General features: G+C 48.7%; 2 protein-coding genes and 1 non-coding gene across 17 annotated transcripts; all 3 read left to right on the top strand.

Annotated features, from left to right (window-relative positions):
- Window positions 1-7,892: 7,892 nt before the first annotated feature.
- LOC122841608 (gastrula zinc finger protein XlCGF52.1-like) lies at window positions 7,893-15,765 on the top strand. Of its 12 annotated transcripts, XM_044135059.1 has the most exons (7): window positions 7,895-8,236; window positions 10,613-10,852; window positions 11,348-11,460; window positions 11,530-12,328; window positions 13,239-13,386; window positions 13,511-13,658; window positions 13,793-15,765. In XM_044135059.1, exon 7 carries the CDS (start codon window positions 13,843-13,845, stop codon window positions 15,115-15,117), a length of 1,275 nt encoding a protein of 424 aa, XP_043990994.1. In that variant the 5' UTR covers window positions 7,895-8,236; window positions 10,613-10,852; window positions 11,348-11,460; window positions 11,530-12,328; window positions 13,239-13,386; window positions 13,511-13,658; window positions 13,793-13,842; the 3' UTR covers window positions 15,118-15,765. The 12 variants fall into 12 exon arrangements, 11 of the variants coding, with proteins under 11 accessions (XP_043990993.1, XP_043990998.1, XP_043990990.1 ...); XM_044135058.1 differs by lacking the exons at window positions 10,613-10,852; window positions 13,239-13,386 and adding an exon at window positions 10,853-10,896 and having other exon boundaries at window positions 7,893-8,236; window positions 11,352-11,460; XM_044135055.1 differs by lacking the exons at window positions 10,613-10,852; window positions 13,239-13,386 and adding an exon at window positions 10,853-10,896 and having other exon boundaries at window positions 7,894-8,236.
- On the top strand, window positions 10,932-11,043 carry LOC122841864. The gene has a single exon (XR_006372461.1). It is a non-coding gene; the product is annotated as a small nucleolar RNA SNORD89 (small nucleolar RNA).
- Window positions 15,766-16,214: 449 nt separating the features above from the next.
- Window positions 16,215-22,243, top strand: ttc19 (tetratricopeptide repeat domain 19). Of its 4 annotated transcripts, none has more exons than XM_044135068.1 (11): window positions 16,215-16,320; window positions 16,474-16,601; window positions 16,772-16,863; window positions 17,167-17,277; window positions 17,409-17,447; window positions 17,529-17,585; window positions 17,665-17,726; window positions 17,855-17,958; window positions 21,310-21,473; window positions 21,536-21,698; window positions 21,853-22,243. In XM_044135068.1, the coding sequence occupies exons 1-11, from the start codon at window positions 16,247-16,249 to the stop codon at window positions 21,978-21,980; spliced, it is 1,122 nt and encodes a 373-aa protein (XP_043991003.1). In that variant the 5' UTR covers window positions 16,215-16,246; the 3' UTR covers window positions 21,981-22,243. The 4 variants fall into 4 exon arrangements, with proteins under 4 accessions (XP_043991003.1, XP_043991001.1, XP_043991002.1 ...); XM_044135066.1 differs by having other exon boundaries at window positions 21,821-22,243; XM_044135067.1 differs by having other exon boundaries at window positions 17,855-17,964; window positions 21,307-21,473.
- The last annotated feature ends 31 nt before the right edge of the window (window positions 22,244-22,274 follow it).

Genomic DNA, 22,274 nt, shown 5'->3' with positions numbered 1-22,274 from the left:
ATTTGTTTGCAGCAGTTCCACCGCAGGTAAAGAACAGCGCCATATGAATTTTCACTGCCATCTGAAAAGGTAATTGCAATGGGTTCAGTAGTGACATTTGGAGGAGTAAGGGCTCTTGGAAATAGATCAACCGCATCTCTGTGGAGCTCATCAGATAAGGCAAGGTCCCATGTGTCCTTGACAATGTTACACTTTGGTTTTGCCTCCTGGAATGCTCGTCGGACTAAAATAACCCCTTTTTGCTTTGCTGGTGTTGTCAGGCCGATTGGGTCATATAAACCAGCTACTTGACTCAACAGCTCACGCCGTGTCAATGGGTATAATGTCTTTATCCGTACCTCTTCTAGCAGCAAATTTTGGCCAAGTCAAATTGTTTTCTTTCGCTTGGAGAAGTTAATTCTCACCATGACATGTAACTTGTCTTCATTTGCGATATAACCGAGGCCAAGTGCCTTATTGTTTTCCTCCTTCAGCTGATTCGGCAGGACAGTCATCTGTGGTGATGTCTCTAGTTTCTCTTCCTTATTTTGGCCAGAGAAGACCCATGGTTTCAGCTCAAATCCTCCTGCTTTTAGAATCAATTCTACATTCTTTGTGATGACCTGAAGTCTTTTGTGGCAGTTGTGGGATGTTAATATGTCATCAACATAGCTGTGCTCATGTAATACTTGACACTCATCTTTCATGTGACTGAACTGAGGAAGGTTAGCTGTCTCTCTCATGGCAAGTTGCGCTATACAACCTGCTGGTTTGTCCCCAATGTTTACACGTGTAATTGCATACTCTTCCAGCTCCTCATCCGCCGAATCACGCCACAAGAAGCGATGCAGATGAACCTCTCGCTCCTCAAGCCAGACAGAATTGTACATTTTTCTGATGTCTCCCAGAGCAGCAAAAGAGCCCTGGCGGAACTTGAGGAGTACTGCTCGGATGGAATTGAGAACATCAGGACCTTTCAAGAGCAGATCATTTAGGCTTTGGCCTTTATACTTTTGACTACTGTTCCAGACGAGTCTCACAGGGGTTGTGACAGAGTGCGGGTTGGGAGCGATGAGATGGCTTATGTACCAGACAGGTCCTTTCCAGGTATTTAGATCCTCTTCAGTCAGCTTTTTTGCAGCCTGCCGGTCAACCATTTCATGGAGTTGAGCACTGTAAGCCTTTTCCCACAGTGGTTCCTTGGCCAGTTGTCTCTCCATTCTGAGAAAGGTCGCCTCCACTGCCTTTTTATTGTTTGGCAATGTGGAGGGGTCCTCAAGCCATGGATAGCTTGCATGCCAATGGGGACTGTCACTGTGGTCATCAGCACCAGCATATGTCAGTCCACTCTTCACCACTTCTAATTCTCTTTCTTCAGCCCAGGTCATTTCTTTGCCACCAGGTTGGCAGTTGCCACAGCGGCAGCCTCCACATTTTGGGGTGCAAGCAGCACCAATGCTGTCCCACTTCCACCATTCAAGGAAATCACGAGTGGTAGCCACAGAGCTAAAATGCTTGATGATAGATGAAGAGCATACATGCTCTTTATACATCACTGCAGCAGTTCTCATTGACCTGGCGAAGTGCGTTCTAGATTGGTGCGCTGTGAATGTAGCCTCTTCAAACAGGTCAGGGTGTGTTCCTGCAACAGTCTTTCCCAATGGTCCATCCCATAATACAAGATCTCCAACAGCACGTATCTTCTGTGGAACCAGTCGACCTTCTTTGTGACTTATTAACAGCTGTATCTCCTTTGGTCTCACAAGTTCACTGAGGGGGACATCTGGGAAGAACTTTTGAAGTGCTTTCTCAGTTATATGTTGATGGATGTCTGCAATGCTGTCCAAACCATAGCAGAGGAGTTGGTGGGACTTGAAGTTTCCCCTTTCTGTTCTGACCTGGATCTTTAGGAGGTACCGTCTTGTGGTAACTTGAACTTTCATTCCTCCCACACCGTGGACAACCAGGGTTATGGCTTCACTCCTCAGGTTTAATCGATCAGCTGCATCATGTGTTATATAGTTGGTATCTGATGCTAGATCAATTAGAGTTCCAATCTTTTGTCCTGCATTAGCTGTGACTTCTAAAAGCATCATGATGACAGGCCACTCCACCAAACCATTCTTTGTCAGAAGGTTGGGTTGATTGGATACAGATGTTTTAGCCACTGCATTACAGAAGACATGACGACACTTTTCTGCCTGTTCAGGTGGGAGGCCTTTAATGAAATCTTCTTGGGCTTGGGTGTAGCGTCCTGCTACATCATCTCCCACTGCAGTGTCTTTGTGCCTCTGGATAAAATGCTCTCTGGACACATCGGCTTTTGGACAGAGATAGTAATGGTGCTCTGCTGTGCGTTGCTCCTTGCATTCTGGCCTTCTGCACAGGAATTCAGTCTTACAGTTCTCATACTCACTGTGAATCTCCAAACATTTTTTGCAGGCCCCCAGTTTCTTAACAGCATCCTTCTTTTCTGACAGCTTTAGCATACGAAACTTTTTACAGAAATACAGCTTTTTCTTATGCTTCCCGTCTCCACAAACCACACATCCTTGAGATATGTTTGTTGCCTGAATAGACGTTCTGGTCCGGGCTTGGCGTGGTTCAGACCTTGGTTTTGACTCCTCGTCCTTCAACTGATCCAGCTTTTCATAAATTGATTCTTGACCTTGAAGAAATTTCAAGAGGTAGTCAAACCGTTTGTCTTCACCCTCAGTCCCTTTGCTGGCTATATGGAGAAGCCATTCCTTCTTCAGGCTGTCTGGAAGTTTACTTTCTATTGCTTTTGTTATAAGGTGGTTCTTTATAGCACCAGGTACATCAAGTTCTTCAAGATCTATCAGAGCTATTTCTACAGTCTGAATTAGCTCAACAATCTTCTTGGGCTGGTTGCCTTTAACTGGTGGAACCTTTTGAAGCTCCTCCACTATTTCAAGGGCAATTGTTGTTTTATTTCCAAAGCGATTCTCTGGAACCCGGAATATCTCATCAGCTGTTGTGTAAATTGTGAGACGATTGTCTCGCACTATTTTCTCATCCACACTGTCAAGAAGGTGATATTTTTTAATCTCTTTGGATCCAGTAGGTTCTCCCTGCATCTGGAGGGCTTCCCAATCTTTTTTCCACTGATAAAACTCTCTACGAACTCCAGTGAACTTTGGTAAAGCAGCAGGCTTTAGTTTAATGGCTGGTGCCACAGGAAAACTCATAGAAGTGCTTACCCTTTTGGTCACTTCTTTGGCTTGCTCTTCAATAAATTCTGCTTTTCTTAATGTTAGTTTTGGTAATATAGTCTCAAGAGCTCTGATACGACTCTGAAGCTCATGTTGCTCTGCATGAGGAGCCCAGCACTTCCAATGTTTATGCACTGCCTTTGCTGTCTTTACAAGGTTTTGCAGATGTTCTATCATGAACCCATATGCATCTGTGCCTTTACTTGGATTCACAGTGTCCACATAATCTACATGTGACTCTGCAGTTGTAATAGCTTGCGTCAGTTCATATTCCCCAAAATTTTCCCACAATGTCTTTTGTATAAGGTTTTTTAGCTCTTGCAATTTTTTCTCACACTCTGTGGTTGTTTTTTCCAAATCAGCCTTTTGTTGTTTACTTAACACCTCTGGATCTGAATTTTCAGCAGAATATTGTTCTGCAACATCATCATTGGCTTCAAGAACTTTACTGGCTTCTGCTGTGAGCTTTGCAAAGTTGTCCCTGAGCTCTTCCTCAGACATCATTGTGTGCATTCGTAGCACATTATTGGCTAAACGGGAGAACTGACGCTTTGCTGTTGCTCTAACACTCTTTAGCTGCTCCAACACTACTGAGTCAGCCATTTTGATTTTAGCAGCAAGGCAAAAGAACAATCTTGACTTGTTTCTTTGTGGACTCGTTTGGTCCAGCCAACAGACTCTTAAAGTCCCTCCAGTCTTTTGGAGCGGTTTTTCACTGTTAAGTTCTGCTAGATTTTATTTGAATGAGCAACAGTATTTTGAGCTTACCGGCTGTCCTTCACAGTTTTTTAGAAACTTTTGCACAGTTTGTGCCTCTGTCAGAACACAGGTAATCAGCAGTTACATTTAAAAGCAGGTAGATCGGATCGCGGGCCGAGGGGATCGGATCGCGGGCCGAGGGGATCGGATCCCGGGCCCAGGGGATCGGATCCCGGGCCCAGGGGATTGGATCCCGGGCCGAGGCGATCGGATCGCGGGCCGAGGGGATCGGACAGAGGTAAGACACTTCTAGAGAGAGAGTGACGTAAAGAGCGCCATTGACTGGCTTTGCTTTAAAGAAGGTTGGCCTGCTACTGTTTCAGTTTCAGTTTTTGTTTTAGTTTAGAATTTCTTTAGTTTTTTTGGTATGGTTATTATTGATCAAAAGTATTTTCTTTTTGCTGGTTTTGTTGAAGGAAGGGGAGTTTTTATTGTCTGGCCCTTTGGCTTGTTTTAAACAACAAAAGGCCCGATGCTGTCTTTGGGTCCCAGCTGTTTTATTTAGATTGAGGAGACTAGAGGAAGGGGAATTTTTCTTTCCTTTGCTGTATCACCAGGGCTTTTTGTGCGAGTGTGTTTTTGTTGGGGAACATTTGGGTGCATTTAGTTGTATTTGTGTTTTCTTTCTTATTATTCCTCCCCCAAACCGTCTAACTTTATTTAATTGGGTTTTAACTATGTCTCCCAGTCATAAGGTTTCCAGGGCCAGCGTGAACTTTTATTTTTAATGTGGTCATTTTTGTATGATAAAATAAACTCACTGTTTTTGTCCAAAGGAACTTGTGAATCCAATAAACTGTACTTAGGCCTGTCGCGATAAATCAATTAATTGTACAATAAATTAAAACTATCGATGTAATTTTAATTATTGTCTCTTCCAGCCTTTTTCTCTTTCTGTTGATGACACTGAATGAAAAAAGGTTCAACTCCGCTGCTCTCCACTGACCCTCCCTTCCTCATTTCCTCAGTGTAATGTCCAGTTCACACTACACCATCTTAGAGCTGTCGGCCGATTGTCGGCCCATTTTCAAAACCTGAGAGATCACACATTAGCCGACAGAAATCCTAGGTAGAACGGTTCCATCGGGTTCCATCGGGTTCCATCGGGTTCCATCAGGTTCCATCGGGCCGTGTGGTGTCCAACAATGGGCACAAAATAATGGCTACAAGTCCAGTGAAGTCATTTTAAAACCAGGCATTAATCAATGCTTTACTACAATCTCCCTGCAGTGCATGTGTCTCTAGTGTCAGCGTAACGTCCTGACTGAATGAAAATCATTAGAACCTTTTTATGTCACGTTAACAAAGAACAGCTGAAAAGTTACCGGGTTCATCAACTGGTACCAATTTGGCTCCAACTCCTCCCCTCATCATTTCTATATTCTTTACACCAAATGTTTTATAAACATTAATGTTGTTTCCACATATCATCTCCAATGTCCGCTGGACTTCGGGTTGCTCCGTGTCAGCTGTTTGGGATTCCCCTCTGTAATTTCCCCTCAGAAAGCAGGAGGAGAATCCGGCTTTCTGATTGGCTACCTGTCACATTCAACAGGCTGCGTTAAGCTCCCAGTGGGGAAAACCCCTGATTTAGATCGGAGCGCCACAACGATCTACCGTAACACACCACACACTACAGGATGATCGGTTATGAAATTGATAAGAGACAATCTGAGAACATCAACGTTCTCAGATTGTCTTCAGGGGAAAATGTAGGAGTGAACTAACGTGTAGTGTGAACTATTGCATCAGGTAGTCGATGTTCCATCTTCTCTATTTAAATCTAATGATTACTGAAGGACAATATGGTTTACAGACTTTATAATCTGAACTCTTTTGGTTGAATCCGGTATTTATTTACACTTTGGTGTTTTTATTCAAGTACAATTTTGTTAATGGAGACTTAGAATCCATTTTATTTTAGTTTTTTGGTTGTTTTGTTTATTTCATCAGTTCCAGTGTTAAATGTTCCTTTGAAAATAAAGTGTATCTCTTTGGCAGGAAATCACATGTATTATTATGTCATTTCCATTAAATCTGTGTAAAAAGGTCTTCAAACAATATTATCATCTATCGCAATATTTTTTTGAGACAGTTACCGGTAATCACTCAACAAAATTTGCTATTGTGACAGGCCTAACTGTACTTAATTTGCAAAAGTGCCTCTGAACATTTTTACAAACTTATCTGTGCAATCTGGTAAAAAGAGGATTTAAGGTTCTCTACACATAACAAACTGTACCTAAGGTCACAGAAGGCTTTTCCATAGATGTTAATATCTCGTTGTGGAATATCTAAAGTTTTATATCTTTTTCTTTAGTATAGAAATGCACCACAACTCTATGATATAAACAGAAACTTTCCATAAGAAGGAAAGAAATAAAAATACATCCAAACTATCTGAACTATTTCTGAGTTGTTATCGCGGGTTATGAGACACTTTTGATCGTGTCTCTGTTGCATCTGAATGGTTTAAAGGGGCCGGTTTCATCTCAACCTCCTTAACAGACAGAAACATGCAGTGAATAAATCCAGTTTCAATCAGTTTTTTGCACCAAAGAGTTAATAATAATAAACACGTTTTCACCGAGGCTCTGTAAGAGCCTTATGAATGAAATAAGTAGTTATTGAAATGAAAGGAAACTTGGGTGGTGGGTGAGTCGACGTGGGCGTGACGTCACCAGGTATGAATGGGAAGGTGACTGGCGTTGTGTGTAAGAGGAAGCGGCACTTGTGCATAGTTTGTCCTGGTCAGTCTGTCGCAGTCCTTGTAAAGTTTTAAGCATGATAATCGAAATGGAATAAATCGATAATCGTGACAGAACAAACAAGTGGGCTGGAGTTGATTGACACACAGACAGGTGAGATTCCCCGAGTTAACCCAGAGCGGCGCTCTACCACCTTTAGGCTCTTTAAGTGTGTATGTATTTGAAATGTTAAATTGACATTCGTGACTGTAAACAAAAAAGACCAGCAAATATTGCAGTAAGCAAATTGCAAGGGAACGCCAAACAAACGTTTCCCCATGTCCCCTCGCGGGCTCCGTAATATGCGGTCTTTTCATTCTCGTCTTTGTCACGTTATTCTCCTCCGATAAAGATGCTGAACTCATAAACTCGGGAAACTAATTAGGAACCGATTACTCCTGATATCCATTTATTTTTACCCGTGAAACAATAATACTTGTATGGATGATTTGTCTGCAGAACAATTCAAATTTTCAAGCTGAAAATGTGAATTTTTTAAACTCTTTTTTAAAACTCATGTTTAGCTGTAATATTAGCGCCTGCTATAAAAGATAAAGCTGGAAACTAAATAGGACAATTTTCGTCCCCTAACTTTAGCTAGTGTGCTATCCAAGATGTTTCTGTGTTTTCTGCCAGTTCTGATTGCACATACGCTTTTAAAAAAATCACAAATCTTACTAAATACAATAAACAGAGGAATAGAAATGAACTCATATGGATTTCTGCACATATTGATGGAATATAGATGGAATAAGATGGCTGGTAAGTTTGCAAAGGGTGAAACAGTAACAGACATACAGCAAAGATGAGGTAAAGAAAAAGGGATGCAAAGGGACAGTGAAGAAGATAGATATAATTTTCAGAGCGTAGGTGGACCACAATCCTAGAATAAGTTCTAGAATAAAAGAGAGATTTTATATCAGGAATCAGATTTTCCATACAGGACTGATAACTCGGAGGATGAATGACGCAAGAAATTGTGATTTTTGTGGGCAAGATGAAACATTTAATGTTATATTTTAATAAATACTCAAATCTGAGCTCCAAAGAAATAAATATGGTTAACAGAGGAAGACAGTGATGGGCTTGTTAACCCGATATTCAGGTTTTAAATGTATTTAAATGAGGACCTGGGTGTGAAAGCGGCTCCAGGCCACTAGGTGGCGGTAAGTTGTTTCCGCCATTAAGAAGAAACGGCAGCGCGGCGATGCTTTGAACGGAGCTCACTAACCACGAGGCTGCCGCCGTGGGTTGAATCCAAACTGGTCAGAACCGGAACAGCTCGGTCAGAACAAGTTTGGATCGCAGACCGATGAGTTTCAGACTGTCTGACTTCGGTTCCGACCCAGTTCTGGTCTGGCAGGGAGGCTTCCACACGATTTCTTCTGACTTTTCTCTGCTGGTTCCGGGGGGGCAAAGACTGAAATACCGCAGTATGCTAACAGCTAGCTAAAGCCAGCTACATCAACTGGACATGGCCGATGTGTCGGAACCACCCGGTCCCGAGTTCTTCTCCAGGTGAGGTAATCTGGGTTAGTGATGAGTCGATCACGAACGTTTCGGTTCTTGGAGCCGGTTCTTTGAAGTGAACGACGGGAGCCAGACAGGTGTTTTGTCACGTCTACCATAAGTTCTATGAGTACGCATGCGCATTAGACATGTACAGGAGCTGTCAGATACGACAGAAAACAGGTTAATTGTTTTAATGATAACTACATGGTCCTGGTTTCAACGTGTGTTCAATAATGCAGCTGCAATCACCTACAAAACACGACGAAGCTGAAGTTGGTTTCCGATTCAGAAATGGCTAAAGGCCGATTCCACCTAATTTTTTACTACCCTCCGCATCTTTAATTGACTCTAGTTTAAAAACTACAACACCTAGACTCTTCAAACCTGGACTGGATTATTCTGTTCTAATAACAGAATATTTATAACCATGTTTGGGATTTATGAAGCCTTTTTCTGATTTGTGAAACGTCCTTAAAGGGCAATTTTTACCCTTTTTTCGGTCACATGAGATCTGCTCTAATTCCCAAACTACAACACCTAGACACTTCAAACCTGCACTGGATTATTCTCAACTAATTGCAGAATATTTAGAACCATGTTTTTTGGATTTGTGAAAACTTTGTCGGATTTGTGAAACCTAAATAAAGGTTGATTTTTACCACTTTTTTTGCATCTGGAACATACTAGAACTGCTCCAGTTACTACAAACTTGGATTAGATTATTTTAAACTAAAAGCAGAATATTTTAATCCATGTTTGGGATTTGTGAAACCTTCTTCTGATTTGTGAAACTTCACTAATGTTTAGATTACTATTTACACTTGTTCCATGCAGTTTTTTTTTATTCAATTCTAATTCCAAACTACTTTCTCAATCCCAAAGAGAAATTAAATATTGGTGTAACTCATTAATTCTTCAGAGAGTTATTGTAGATGGTGATGGCTGTTGGAAAGAAAGATCTTCTGCAGCGGTCTGTTAAGTGAAATGAAGTTTCACAAATTCCAAACATGGTTCTAAATATTCTGCTATTGGAGCAGAATAATCCAGTCCAGGTTTTAAGAGTCTAGGTCTTGTAGTTTTTAAACTAGAGTTGATTAAAGATGCAGAAGGTAGTGAAAAATTAGGTGGAATCGCCCTTTAGAATCAGAAACCAACTTCAGCTTCGTCAAAACAAGGCAGTATGAAACTCCACAAAACATACAGCCTCTCATAATAATAGTTTTTATACATAAAGGTTGTTTTTTGTTTTTTTTGAGGAGTTGTAGCTTCAGAGAGATTCAGTGAATCAGTCTCTCCTTATTTTCCCACTTCTTCCTCACATCGTGTCTTCAGGAAACCTTCAAAACAAAAAGGGGAGATTTGGGAGCCATCATACATTTGACAATGAAAGAATTACATATTAATAACAGTCATTGCCACCTGTATGAACTGGTGAACGTTATGACATGTCATATTTATTATAATGTTTTATTTCTAAGGTAGGTTCTTGTAATAATGTTAAAACTTTACAGCTAATATTAGTCGGCATTTTGCCAGTGGACATAAATACAGTATAGTAATATTCTGATCACGAAATATAAACAAGTAAGATGGCTGTGTCCATCTTACTTGTGAAAAGTTATTTTCTGAGTCCTCAGGTCAACAGTCCATCAATGTGAACAAAAATATCTGGCAGTGCTGAGGCTTCTTCTGCTGCTTTGGTTTAGCCAAGATGGCTGCCGTGTTTCCTGCAGCCAAGTTAGGGTTGGACTGGTGCAGAATCAACAACCTGCTCCTGAACTCAACAAGTCAAAAGAGATCATTGTGGACGTCAGCAGGTCTGGACCCAACCACTCAGCTCTCCTCGTCCTGGGCTTCACATTACAGACGACTCGCATCACTTCACTGGTGAAAAAGGCACAGCAGCGCCTGCACTTTCTGAGACAAATGAGAAGGGCTTCCCTCCTCCACCCATCTGCTCCACCTTCTACAGAGGAACTACTGAGAGCCTGCTGACCAGCAGCATGTCCATCTGGTCTGGAAGCTGCAACTTGTCAGACTGGGAGTCTCTGTGAAGACAGCAGAGGGGATGATGGGCACTGCATAGCCAGAGCTAACCAGAACCTCTCTGACTCCACCCATCCTCTCCGTGGTTGGTTCATCCGGTTGGTGTCTGAGAGGAGGTGCTGTAGCATCTGCTGCAGAACAGCCAGACTCTCCCACTGATTGCTCGACAATCCCGTCACAGACTGAGACTGCTTGAAAATACCAAGTTACATATATGTAGCAATACATTATTATCTGTATATGATGTAATTATAGGCACACTTATGTTTCTTTGTGCATTGACAATAAAACAAGTCTAAGTCACTGTGGGTCTACTCTGATGTCTGTGATGTTCAGGGTCCAGTTCCTGCAGCGGTTCTGCTGAACCGGGCCTAGTTCCCCAGAACTGATGTGACCTGGAGCGCCGCCCACCTGGAAGTGATGTAACAAAAGGCCGACTGAAGCTCCGCCCCCAGCAGTCTGTTCACAGAGGCGGGGCCGTGACATAACCGGACCGAAGCGTGTTCTGATCCGGGCGGGTCGGCGCTCCCTGATTCGTCACCTGACTCACCTTTGTGATGCGACTCTGTTCCTCAGGTGAGCCTGCGCCTGCAGATAGGATCTGGGAGGGGCCGGGTCAGGTGAGTGTTGTGATGTCACCCTGTGGGCGGAGCCTAGTGGGAGATGATGTGAACAAAAGGCCGAATTGTAGCGCCACCCTCAGGCAGCTGGTTCTCAGAGCGCGGCGCAGTGACAAAGACCGACCGAAGCGTTCATCTGATCCCACCGAGATTTAAATCTAAATGTTACAAAAACAGATATGGATGTTGAACCCCACGATTTATTAACACAATAGAAATTGAGTTATTTGCAAGCTACAAATATTTGGGATCAATAATCAACGATAAGCTGGCAGTTAATAGGAAAACTAATCTGTAAAAGTTCATTAGAGACGTTTGGTGTGAAAAACAACAGGAAACGTTTAATCTGAAGCTTTTCTGTGCATTCAGGGTTGAGAAAAAACTGCTTAAACAAAAATATTACTGCTAGCTAACCTCCTTGGTGCCATTTTTTATTTGTCGTTGGGCTCAGAAAGCGAGGCTCAGCCTGATTTACATCTGGAGCTCCAGCGCCTCCTGCTGGCTGGAAGTTTCCTGGGATAAAAAGCAGCAGAAAGAACACCACCTGATTCTGTCCCTAAAATAGTGAGTTATATTTCCATTTTATATATTTTATGTTTGTTTGAAATGGCTCTAAAACAAATTTCCATTTAGGAAACAATAAACTGAAGCAAACTGCCTGCTGGTCATGTGACCATGGGAGCCAATAGGGGGCCAGCTTTGAGGGCTCAGCTGATGACTTTCTCTCCGGGTCAGCGGTTCTGTTCTACTCTGATGGTTCTGGAGCTGCTGGTCCGATCTCCTGAAACATTTTAATGAAACCCAAAAAGCTTTCCTTCCATTAATAAGAGTTGAAGCTCGGTTCTGTTAGAACCCTGGTCCTGGAAACGTGTTCTGATTGGTTCTGTAACGTCACGTTTTCTGAATAAACATCCATCCATTTTCTAACCCCTTGTCCCCAGTGGGGTCGGGAGGAGCTGCTGCCTCTCCAGCCAACGTTCGGGGCGAGAGGCGGGGCCACCTGGACAGGTCACAGGTCACCTGGACAGGTCACCAGTCTGTCGCAGTGAATAAACATCATTTATGAAATAATCTCCCAGTCTGTTTTGACGTTATTTGGAGGCTTTCTGCCTTCTGTTGGATCCAGTTCTGCCTCCACTGAGGTTCTGGAGAAACTTTAGACTTGGAGACCGTTAGAATTGTTGGATCAGTAACAAACTGGGGAGGGGGGCGACTCCAGCTGCTGTGGTCCTGTCTTCTGTCCAGAGAAGAAGAAGCTGCTCTGTTTCTGCCAGGTTGACCAGTAAAACCTATGGCGCCCCCTGTGGTTTTAAACGTGTGACCTTTGTCCCGGAACTGCTCCAGTATCAGCTCCGGACTCGGTTCTGGTCTATCATTCGAACACAGACCTGGTGGTAGACCCAGAGGGATGCAGACCGACCCGGCTTCACAGGTAAGGAGCTGGTTCGAACTTCGGAACCGGACCAGGTCAGAACTCTGGAGGAGCTAGCAGCTAACCGCTCCACCAGACTCCATTCAGAAAACGGCAGATAAGAAGCCTTGATTGATTTGGTTCGGGATCAACCGATCCAGAACTGAATCCAGTTTAGTTATACCAAACCTTGGCTCCCATCACACAACCGCTTCAGATACACAGAACGGAACCAGAGCAGAACCTTTCACCGAACCAAGTAACAACCTGAACCTGAAGCTCCTGTCAGTGCTGGAAGCTGAAGCTATAAACAGCCGGAAAATGAATGGAGTTTGGTGGGAGCTGCAGCTACCGGGCTGCTCTGACGGTGCTCTCTTCAAGGTTCTGTCGACCCGGTTCTGGGTCCAATGTTCCCCTCAGAAATGCAGCAGTTTGGGCGGAACATGCAGCTGGTTCTGAGCCTGAGATCCTTAGAGGTTCTGCTGACGGTTCTGGCTCTGACGTCATCATATAACCATCGAGGTGTGATAATGTTTACATCATGCGATGACGTGATTGGCTGCCAGCTCCCCGTTAGTCGGGTCGGTTTGGCAGCTGGTGTGTGAATGGTTGATCCATCGGTACTGGCCCGGTTCCAGTCAGCATCCGGATCAGCAGAACCAGCTAATTCAGGGTTCGATTCAGTCGGTCTGCCCCACCCGACCGGTTAAAGTTGCGAAAGAACAACCTTGGTTCTGATCAGGTTCTGTTCCTGATGTTTTATTAGGATAGGAACCAGACATGAGACCCAGACTGTTGGTCTGGTTCTGGTGGTCCAGATGCGGTTCAGAGGTGGTTCCAGCTGTGTTGAACCACGGAGAGAACTAAAACCTGCAGGATCCCGGGCTGGTTCTGAAAACCAGGATCATCAGCTAATTGTCAATCTTCGTAGGAACCGACCCGACAGAACCAGAACCCCAGACTAGTCCCAGGAACCTGAACCGTCTCTGACCCAGCAGGAGGAGGACACACTGTCTGGAGTTGAGGCTGGGGTCAGAGGTCACTGACTCTAGAGCAGCAGTCTGACTGCATGGTGTCAGGTATAGTTTGGTGGAGGGACGACGTCTGTTTTTTAGGAGCTGGCCTCAGCCTCACGTCTACCAACCAATCAGATCCAAAATCTCCTCAGATCTGTTTCTGATGAAGGTTCTGGTTCTGTTCCAGGATGCGGCTGCGGGACCTTGCAGGGCCCAGATCAAACCAGAACCAGGCGACGACGTGGAGATCCGGTCCTTTCCTCTCCTGAAGAAGCTGAGCGTCAAGCTGACTGACTGCAGGGTGTGGCTGGAGGGGCGGGACTTCCTGTCTCTGGGTGAGGCTTCTGTTGGGTCAGTTTGGTTCTGGTTCTGACTGCCTGTTCTGTGGAGTCGGTTTATGGTCGGATGTGAACAACGGAGGCTCAGAACCGGTTCAGATCCGTAACCTCTGACCTCTGCTCTTCCACAGATGACCACCCTGAGCTCCTGCCGTGGCGCACCACCAACAGCGGCAGGAGGATGGCGTACTGCCCCATGTGCCAGCGGGGCTTCTACAAGCCGGCCCACCTGGAGGCCCACCTGTGGACCCACCGGGGCCAGAACCCCAACCAGTGCTGGGAGTGTGGGAAGACCTACCCGACCCTGATGAGCCTGGTGATGCACCAGCAGGTCCACGGCCGCAGCAAGCCCTACCACTGCTCCTACTGCGACCGCACCTTCGCCCTGAAGCGAGACTGGAAGACTCACCACCGGACCCACTCTGGGACCAAGCCCTTCAAGTGCTGGTTCTGTGGGGATGGCTTTGGCCAGCAGAACCAGCTGGACGAGCACCTGCAGGCCCACCAGGGGGAGCGGTCCTACCACTGTGACATCTGTGACAAGATGTTTGTGTCCTACCAGGGCTTCAACTTCCACCGCCGGGCGCACAAGACCTCCAAGCGCCTGCCGTGCCTCAAGTGCTCCAAGACTTTCAGCAACGCTCAGAGCCTGAAGGTCCACCAGGCCACCCACTCCAGCAGGAAGCCGCACACCTGCCCCACCTGTGGGAAAGGCTTCAAGCTGCTGGGTGGCCTGCGCAGCCACCAGCGGGTCCACCAGGACCTGAGGGAGTACCGCTGCTCTGAATGCAGCAAGTGCTTCTCCAGCCTGCAGGGGCTGAAGCTGCACGACCGCACGCACACGGGCCTTAAGCCCTACGGCTGTGCCGAGTGCGGCAAGAGGTTCACACAGGCGCCGCACCTCAAGGCCCACATGGTCACCCACACCGGCGAGCGGCCTTTCCTCTGCACCACCTGCGGCAAGAGGTTCACCCAGTCGTCCCACCTCAACTCTCACATCAAGCTGTTCCACCTGGGCGAGAAGCCGTTCAGCTGTGCCGACTGCGGCAAGAGCTTCACCATCGCTCACTACCTGAAGATGCACCGGCTCAGCCACACCAAGGAGAAGCTCTACCAGTGCTCCTACTGCGACAAGGCCTTCTCCTACCACAACTCCTGGAGAGCCCACGAGAGGATTCACACCGGCGAGCGCCCCTTCGGCTGCCGTGACTGCGGCCGGACCTTCATCACATCCGGCTCACTGCTGACCCACCAGCGTGCTGCGCACACCGGCGAGAAGAACCACTACTGCATCACCTGCGGTGAGTTCTTCTTCACCAGCTCCCTGCTGCGCGTGCACCAGCTGGACCACACCGGCGAGCGCCCGCATGTCTGCAGCTGCGGCAAGACCTTTAAGACCAAAGGAGTCCTGAGGTTCCACCTGAAGAGGTTCACGGATCACCGGCCGGCCCAGTGAGCCGGTTCTGGGCCGAGAGCACAGCTGGTTCTGCTGAGCAGAACGCTAGGAAGTTCAGCACACTGTAGCAGTCCTCAGCTGGACAAACTGGACCAACCCGGGTCCAACTGGACCAACTTGACTAACTGGACTGAACCAGGCAGAATAAAGAGTCGGAGTGATTCCTCTTCAGATCGAAGATGGTCTTTGTTCCTGGTTCTGGAGATGTAAAACGACCGGGTCAGAACCAGGAATCCGGCCGTTGGACCAGTATTTGCTGCTAACATATTCTCTGATTAAAAAATATTGAATGTTTGGACCCGGTTCTGTTCTGGGTCCATGACGTCACTCTGGTTCCGTCTTCCAAAGAGACGCCCCCACTGACAGCTGGAGGGTCAGAGGTCACAGGTCTGATCAGCTGAGCCTGATGTGGTTTATTTTGGACCTCTGGTTCAGACCAGTAGCACCATGTTTGGTTCTGGACCTACGGGTTGAACCCACTCCATGCCTGACCTTCACTGCTGACTTGGACAGAACCGGGTCGGTTAAAGTTACTTCTCGATGCTGAAAACATTCAAAACCAGGATCGGTTTTGCCTGGTTCTGGCCCAGTTAATGAATCTACTCCCTGAACAGTTCAGAACCAAAATAAAACTACTTTAACCTCCTAGCGCTGGTTCTCTTCTTCTTGAGTTTTAAGGTGGATGACATCCGTTTTATCGCCACCTACTGTGCTGGAGTGACGCCCACAAAGTTTTTCTCTTCTACTTAAACTAAAATCTTATATATGAAATCCCGTTTCCTTTAGAAATTTAATAAATGCTTTATTGATCTTGTCGTGTTTATTCACTCTTAGTGCCTCCACACCATGTTTCCTTAATTCTTGTTTTAAATTTTTTGCATTCTTCACATGTAGTGATGATGCTCTCGCCACACTCGCATGTCCCTGTTGGAAGTTTACCTCTGGTTCTGATGGGTTATGCTTTCAGCAATTTTACCAAAATGAACTAAAATCAGTTCGGAAGAATAAAACACCAATTATTTTTTATTATATTTGCTGAAAATCAGCGGAAATGTAGATTACAAGGCTTTTATTTTTGAAGGTGCGGCATTTCACGGCATGACTTCCGTTCATTATGTAAATAGTAAAGATGGCGGCTTCTTGTATGCTGCGAGCCATCCTCAGCCGAACTCTCAGCCGATCCAGATGTTCTGGAGGGGTCAGGTCAGTACCGACCAACATCAGCAGCGTCTCCTCATGGCGGTTTCTGATTGGCTCTAGCATTTATTAATATTGATGACGTATCAATACCTCATCCACCGCAGGGAACCTGGGCTCACCTGGACCGCCTGCATTAACAGCTTACCGCCCCTACAGGTGGCCTTTGACCTCTGCTCGGGTTGTTTCTGATGCGAGACGCCGCGCAGCATGCTGGGAAGCTCAAAGCAGACGTCAAGACGGCACAAAATACCACCGAAGAAGAGGAGGTTTGTGGGCGGCAGTCGGTACGTTCAGTCACTCACCTGTCAGAAACCTGGGGATTCACCTCTGAGCTCTCTCTCTGTGCTGACCTCTGACCTCTCTTTCTGTGCTGACCTCTGAGCTCTCTCTCTGTGCTGACCTCTGACCTCTCTCTCTGTGCTGACCTCTGACCTCTCTCTGTGCTGACCTGCAGCGTTCTCCCTGTTCAGCTCCACCAATGAAGACCAGAGGGACGAAGCTCAGAGGAAGGAGGACGACATCATTCTGCTGCTGAAGAAAGCCAAGGTACAGAAGCTGGAACGGAACCAGAACCGAGACAGACACCCACAGGAAGTTCTGTGTTCCCATGTCAGCTGAGATGAGCCGGGTGGCCCGGAAACCGGGTCCGGACTCGAGGGCAGAATGTTCAGAACCTAGCCCGACCTTTACTCATCCAGAACCAAAGGCCTGTCGGGTCGGGACCGACCTCTGCGGCCCGCGTCAGTCGGCGGGAACCGACAAATCTCACGCCGACTCGGGTCATCTGGTCTAGAGCGATGAGTCCTGCGGGTCCAGTTGGTCAGAGTAACCGTCCGCTTTCTGTTGCAGCTCAGCCTGCATCGAGGAAACCTGCAGGCAGCTTCGTCCTTCTTCCACCAGGCGGCAGCACTGGCCCAGCAGACCCACAACGACCAGGCCGTCATCTACACCTACAGCCAGGTGACCTGTCTGTCTGTCTGTCTGTCTGTCTGTCTGTCTGTCTGTCTGTCTGTCTGTCTGTCTGTCTGTCTGTCTGTCTGTCTGTCCTGCTGTGTCCTTGCTAACTGAATCATCAGTGGCGTCCTCCTCAGATGGCGAACCTGGCCTACATTCAGGGTCAGCTGGACACTGTGAGTACGGCCCAGTCCAAGCCAGGCTGGTTCTGGTGAGTTGGTTCTCCTCATCTTCATCTCTGCTCCTCTTCCTCTCAGGCAGAGAAGCTCTTCAAAGCAGCCATGAGCTACATGCTGGCAGGAGGAACTCCAGAGGTGAGCTCCCCTCACCTGCAAAGGTGTTCTGAGCTGGTTCAGTCCCAGACCCTCCACCTCACTTCCTGTCTGTTTCCAGGACGACAACGCTGTCATTGAGATGTCTCTGAAGCTGGCCACCATTTATGCTGAGCAGAACAAGTGAGGGGCGGGGCCACCTGAAGAACTAGTTCACTTAGTGTCCAGTTGTATATCAGGACCATGTTGGTTCTGGTTAGCCACAGTTATCAGAGGTCAAAGGTCACTAATCTTTCTCTTCTATTGTGGAGGGCGGAGCTGGCCGAACACGGTTTCAGGTTCTGTGTGGAATCACTGGAGGCGAAACTGGAAAAGCACAAGAAGCAGCCAGACGACGAGAAGACAGAGGGGACAGGTGAGACAGAGAGACAGGTGAGACAGAGGGACAGGGGGACAGGTGAGACAGGTGAGACAGAGAGACAGGTGAGACAGAGGGACAGGGGGACAGGTGAGACAGAGGGACAGGTGAGACAGAGAGACAGGTGAGACAGAGGGACAGGTGAGACAGGGGGACAGAGGGACAGGTGAGACAGAGGGACAGGTGAGACAGAGAGACAGGGGGACAGAGAGACAGGGGGACAGGTGAGACAGAGGGGACAGGGGGACAGGTGAGACAGAGAGACAGGAGTGACAGGGTGACAGGTGAGACAGAGGTACAGGTGAGACAGAGAGACAGGTGAGACAGATGGACAGGTGAGACAGGGGGACAGAGGGACAGGGGGACAGAGGGACAGGTGAGACAGAGAGACAGGGGACAGAGAGACAGGGGACAGGTGAGACAGAGGGACAGGTGAGACAGAGGGACAGGTGAGACAGAGTGACAGGGGGACAGGTGAGACCGCGGGACAGGTTAGACAGAGTTACAGGTGAGACTGTGGGACAGGTGAGACTGGGGGACAGGTGAGACAGGGGACAGGTGAGACAGAGGGACAGGTGAGACAGAGAGACAGGTGAGACAGAGGGACAGGTGAGACATAGAGACAGGGGGACAGGTGAGACAGAGGGACAGGTGAGACAGAGGGACAGGTGAGACAGAGGGACAGGTGAGACAGGTGAGACAGAGAGACAGGTGAGACAGAGGGACAGGTGAGACAGAGGGACAGGTGAGACAGAGGGACAGGTGAGACAGGGGGACAGAGAGACAGGTGAGACAGAGGGACAGGTGAGACAGAGGGACAGGTGAGACAGAGGGACAGGTGAGACAGAGAGACAGGGGGACAGTTGAGACAGAGGGACAGGTGAGACAGAGGGACAGGTGAGACAGAGGGACAGGTGAGACAGGGGGACAGAGAGACAGGTGAGACAGAGGGACAGGTGAGACAGAGAGACAGGGGGACAGGTGAGACAGAGGGACAGGTGAGACAGAGGGACAGGTGAGACAGAGAGACAGGGGGACAGTTGAGACAGAGGGACAGGTGAGACAGAGGGACAGGATGAGACAGAGGGACAGGTGAGACAGGTGGACAGAGAGACAGGTGAGACAGAGGGACAGGTGAGACAGGGGGACAGAGAGACAGGTGAGACAGAGAGACAGGTGAGACAGGGGGACAGAGAGACAGGTGAGACAGAGGGACAGGTGAGACAGAGGGACAGGTGAGACAGAGGGACAGGTGAGACAGGGGGACAGAGAGACAGGTGAGACAGAGGGACAGAGTGACAGTTGTGACTGAGAGACAGGGTGACAGAGAGACAGGTGAGACAGAGGGACAGGTGAGACAGACGGACAGGTGAGACAGAGGGACAGAGAGACAGGTGGGACAGGTGAGACAGGGGGACAGTTGAGACAGAGAGACAGGGGGGCAGGTGAGACAGAGGGACAGGTGAGACAGAGAGACAGGGGGACAGGTGAGACAGAGGGACAGGTGAGACAGAGGGGACAGGTGAGACAGAGAGACAGGTGAGACAGAGGGACAGGGGGACAGGTGAGACAGAGGGACAGGTGAGACAGAGAGACAGGTGAGACAGAGGGACAGGTGAGACAGAGGGACAGAGGGACAGGTGAGACAGAGAGACAGGTGAGACAGAGGGACAGGGGGACAGAGAGACAGGGGGACAGGTGAGACAGAGGGGACAGGTGAGACAGAGAGACAGGGGACAGGTGAGACAGAGGGACAGGTGAGACAGAGACAGGTGAGACAGAGGGACAGGTGAGACAGGGGACAGAGACAGGTGAGACAGAGAGACAGGGGGACAGAGAGACAGGTGAGACAGAGGGACAGGTGAGACAGACGGACAGGTGAGACAGACGGACAGGTGAGACAGAGAGACAGGTGGGACAGGTGAGACAGGGGGACAGTTGAGACAGAGAGACAGGGGGGCAGGTGAGACAGAGGGACAGGTGAGACAGAGAGACAGGGGGACAGAGAGTCCGGTGGACAGGTGAGACAGAGGGACAGGTGAGACAGAGGGGACAGGTGAGACAGAGAGACAGGGGGACAGAGAGACAGGGGGACAGGTGAGACAGAGGGACAGGTGAGACAGAGGGGACAGGTGAGACATAGAGACAGGGGGACAGGTGAGACAGAGGGACAGGTCAGACATGGGGACAGTGACACTGGTGAGACAGAGGGACAGGTGAGACAGAGAGACAGGGGGACAGAGAGACAGGGGACAGGTGAGACAGAGGGACAGGTGAGACAGAGGGGACAGACAGAGGGACAGGTGAGACAGGGGGACAGAGAGACAGGTGAGACAGAGGGACAGGTGAGACAGAGGGACAGGTGAGACAGGGGGACAGAGGGACAGGTGAGACAGACGGACAGGTGAGACAGACGGACAGGTGAGACAGAGGGACAGAGAGACAGGTGGGACAGGGGGACACGTGTGACAGGGGGACAGTTGAGACAGAGAGACAGGGGGGCAGGTGAGACAGAGAGACAGGGGGACAGAGAGACAGGGGGACATGTGAGACAGAGGGGACAGGTGAGACAGAGGGACAGGTGAGACAGGGGATAGGTGAGACAGAGGGACAGGTGAGACAGGGGGACAGAGAGACAGGTGAGACAGAGAGCCCGGGGGACAGGTGAGACAGAGAGACAGGTGAGACAGAGAGACAGGGGGACATGTGAGACAGAGGGGACAGGTGAGACAGAGGGACAGGTGAGACAGGGGATAGGTGAGACAGAGGGACAGGTGAGACAGGGGGACAGAGAGACAGGTGAGACAGAGAGACAGGGGGACAGGTGAGACAGAGGGACAGGTGAGACAGGGGATAGGTGAGACAGAGGGACAGGTGAGACAGACAGGGGGGACATGTGAGACAGAGGGACATAGAGACAGGGGGACAGAGAGACAGGTGAGACAGAGGGACAGAGAGACAGGTGAGACAGAGAGACAGGGGGACAGGTGAGACAGGGGGACAGAGAGACAGGGGACAGGTGAGACAGAGAGACAGGTGAGACAGAGGGACAGAGAGACAGGTGAGACAGAGAGACAGGGGGACAGAGAGACAGGGGACAGGTGAGACAGGGGGACAGTTGAGACAGAGGGACAGGTGAGACAGAGGGACAGGTGAGACAGAGGGACAGGTGAGACAGGGGGACAGTTGAGACAGAGGGACAGGTGAGACAGAGAGACAGGTGAGACAGAGGGACAGGTGAGACAGGGGACAGGTGAGACAGAGGGACAGGTGAGACAGGGGACAGGTGAGACAGAGGGACAGGTGAGACAGGGGGGACGTTTCAGTGACTCGTGTTTCTGTTTCCAGAGCAGCAAGAAGCTCTAAGAAAAGACACTCGCCTTCTGCTGGGTTTGTGTTTGGACTCGCGAGCGCGGTACCGAGTCTCACGGATGGATCTGGACCTGGCTGGACACGACTACAGGAAAGCCCTGGACATCTGCCACCAAGAGCAAGGACAGGATCACCCACAGGTAGACACACCTGGAGACACACCTGGAGACTCCTAGTCTGAACTCTTCCGTGTCCCCATCAGACTCTGGTCCTGATGAGCGACTTGGCCACCATCTTGGACCTGCAGGGTCGTCATGACGACGCATTGGTTCTGATCCAGCAGGCGGTGGACCTTAGCATCTCCGTGGAAAATCCGGATCACCACCTTCTGCTGGAGAACCTGGCAGGGATCCTGATGCACACAGGTGGGTTGACCTGGACGGACCGGGCCGTTCTGGTTCCGACCTCTGGTTCTGGTTCTGACCTCTGGTTCTGGTTCCGACCTCTGGTTCTGGTTCTGACCTCTGGTTCTGGTTCTGTCCCTCAGGCCGGCTGAATGACTCTGCCCGTTTCTATCAGGAGGCTCTGGACCGGGCCCGGCAGGCGGGAGACCGGGCCGCGCTGGAGCGGATCCAGGACGGGCTGGAGGAGCTGAGGAAGAGGAGGAGCCAGGCGACGAAGGACAAGCAGGACTGACCCGGTTCTGATGACCTGTTCTGGGTCCAACATGTGTCCCATTGTTGTTTTCCATCATGTCTCCAGAACCTCCAGAACTTCTGACCCATTACGTGGTTCTGTTTCGGAGCGGATGCAGCTCTGTGTTTTTTGTGTGTGTGGGTGTGTGCAGATTCCCACAGGTGAGTCGCCCTGCTGTGTTTACGGAGTGCGTCTCCGTGACGACAATGAGGGGGCGGGGCTAAGAACAGCTGTGTGTTTTGACAACATGAGTTTAAATAAATGATGTTTGATGTTTTGGTCGTGATTCACCGATAATCTGACTG

This window comes from Gambusia affinis, linkage group LG12, assembly GCF_019740435.1.
Source record: "Gambusia affinis linkage group LG12, SWU_Gaff_1.0, whole genome shotgun sequence".
Classification (NCBI taxonomy): domain Eukaryota; kingdom Metazoa; phylum Chordata; class Actinopteri; order Cyprinodontiformes; family Poeciliidae; genus Gambusia; species Gambusia affinis.
Note: the sequence above shows the minus strand (reverse complement) of the source record. Positions and strands in the feature narration are given on the sequence as shown.

What these genes read in the sequence shown, in the direction of transcription:
- LOC122841608 (XM_044135058.1), top strand. Translation starts at nt 12,305, where the DNA reads ATGCAGACCGACCCGGCTTCACAG. An exon ending in AGACCGACCCGGCTTCACAG is followed by an intron (nt 12,329 to 13,510) that starts GTAAGGAGCTGG and finishes GTTCTGTTCCAG; the next exon opens with GATGCGGCTGCGGGACCTTG. An exon ending in GCGGGACTTCCTGTCTCTGG is followed by an intron (nt 13,659 to 13,792) that starts GTGAGGCTTCTG and finishes GCTCTTCCACAG; the next exon opens with ATGACCACCCTGAGCTCCTG.
- ttc19 (XM_044135065.1), top strand. Translation starts at nt 16,247, where the DNA reads ATGGCGGCTTCTTGTATGCTGCGAGCCATCCTCAGCCGAACTCTCAGC. An exon ending in TCATCTACACCTACAGCCAG is followed by an intron (nt 17,278 to 17,408) that starts GTGACCTGTCTG and finishes CGTCCTCCTCAG; the next exon opens with ATGGCGAACCTGGCCTACAT. An exon ending in TGGCAGGAGGAACTCCAGAG is followed by an intron (nt 17,586 to 17,664) that starts GTGAGCTCCCCT and finishes GTCTGTTTCCAG; the next exon opens with GACGACAACGCTGTCATTGA.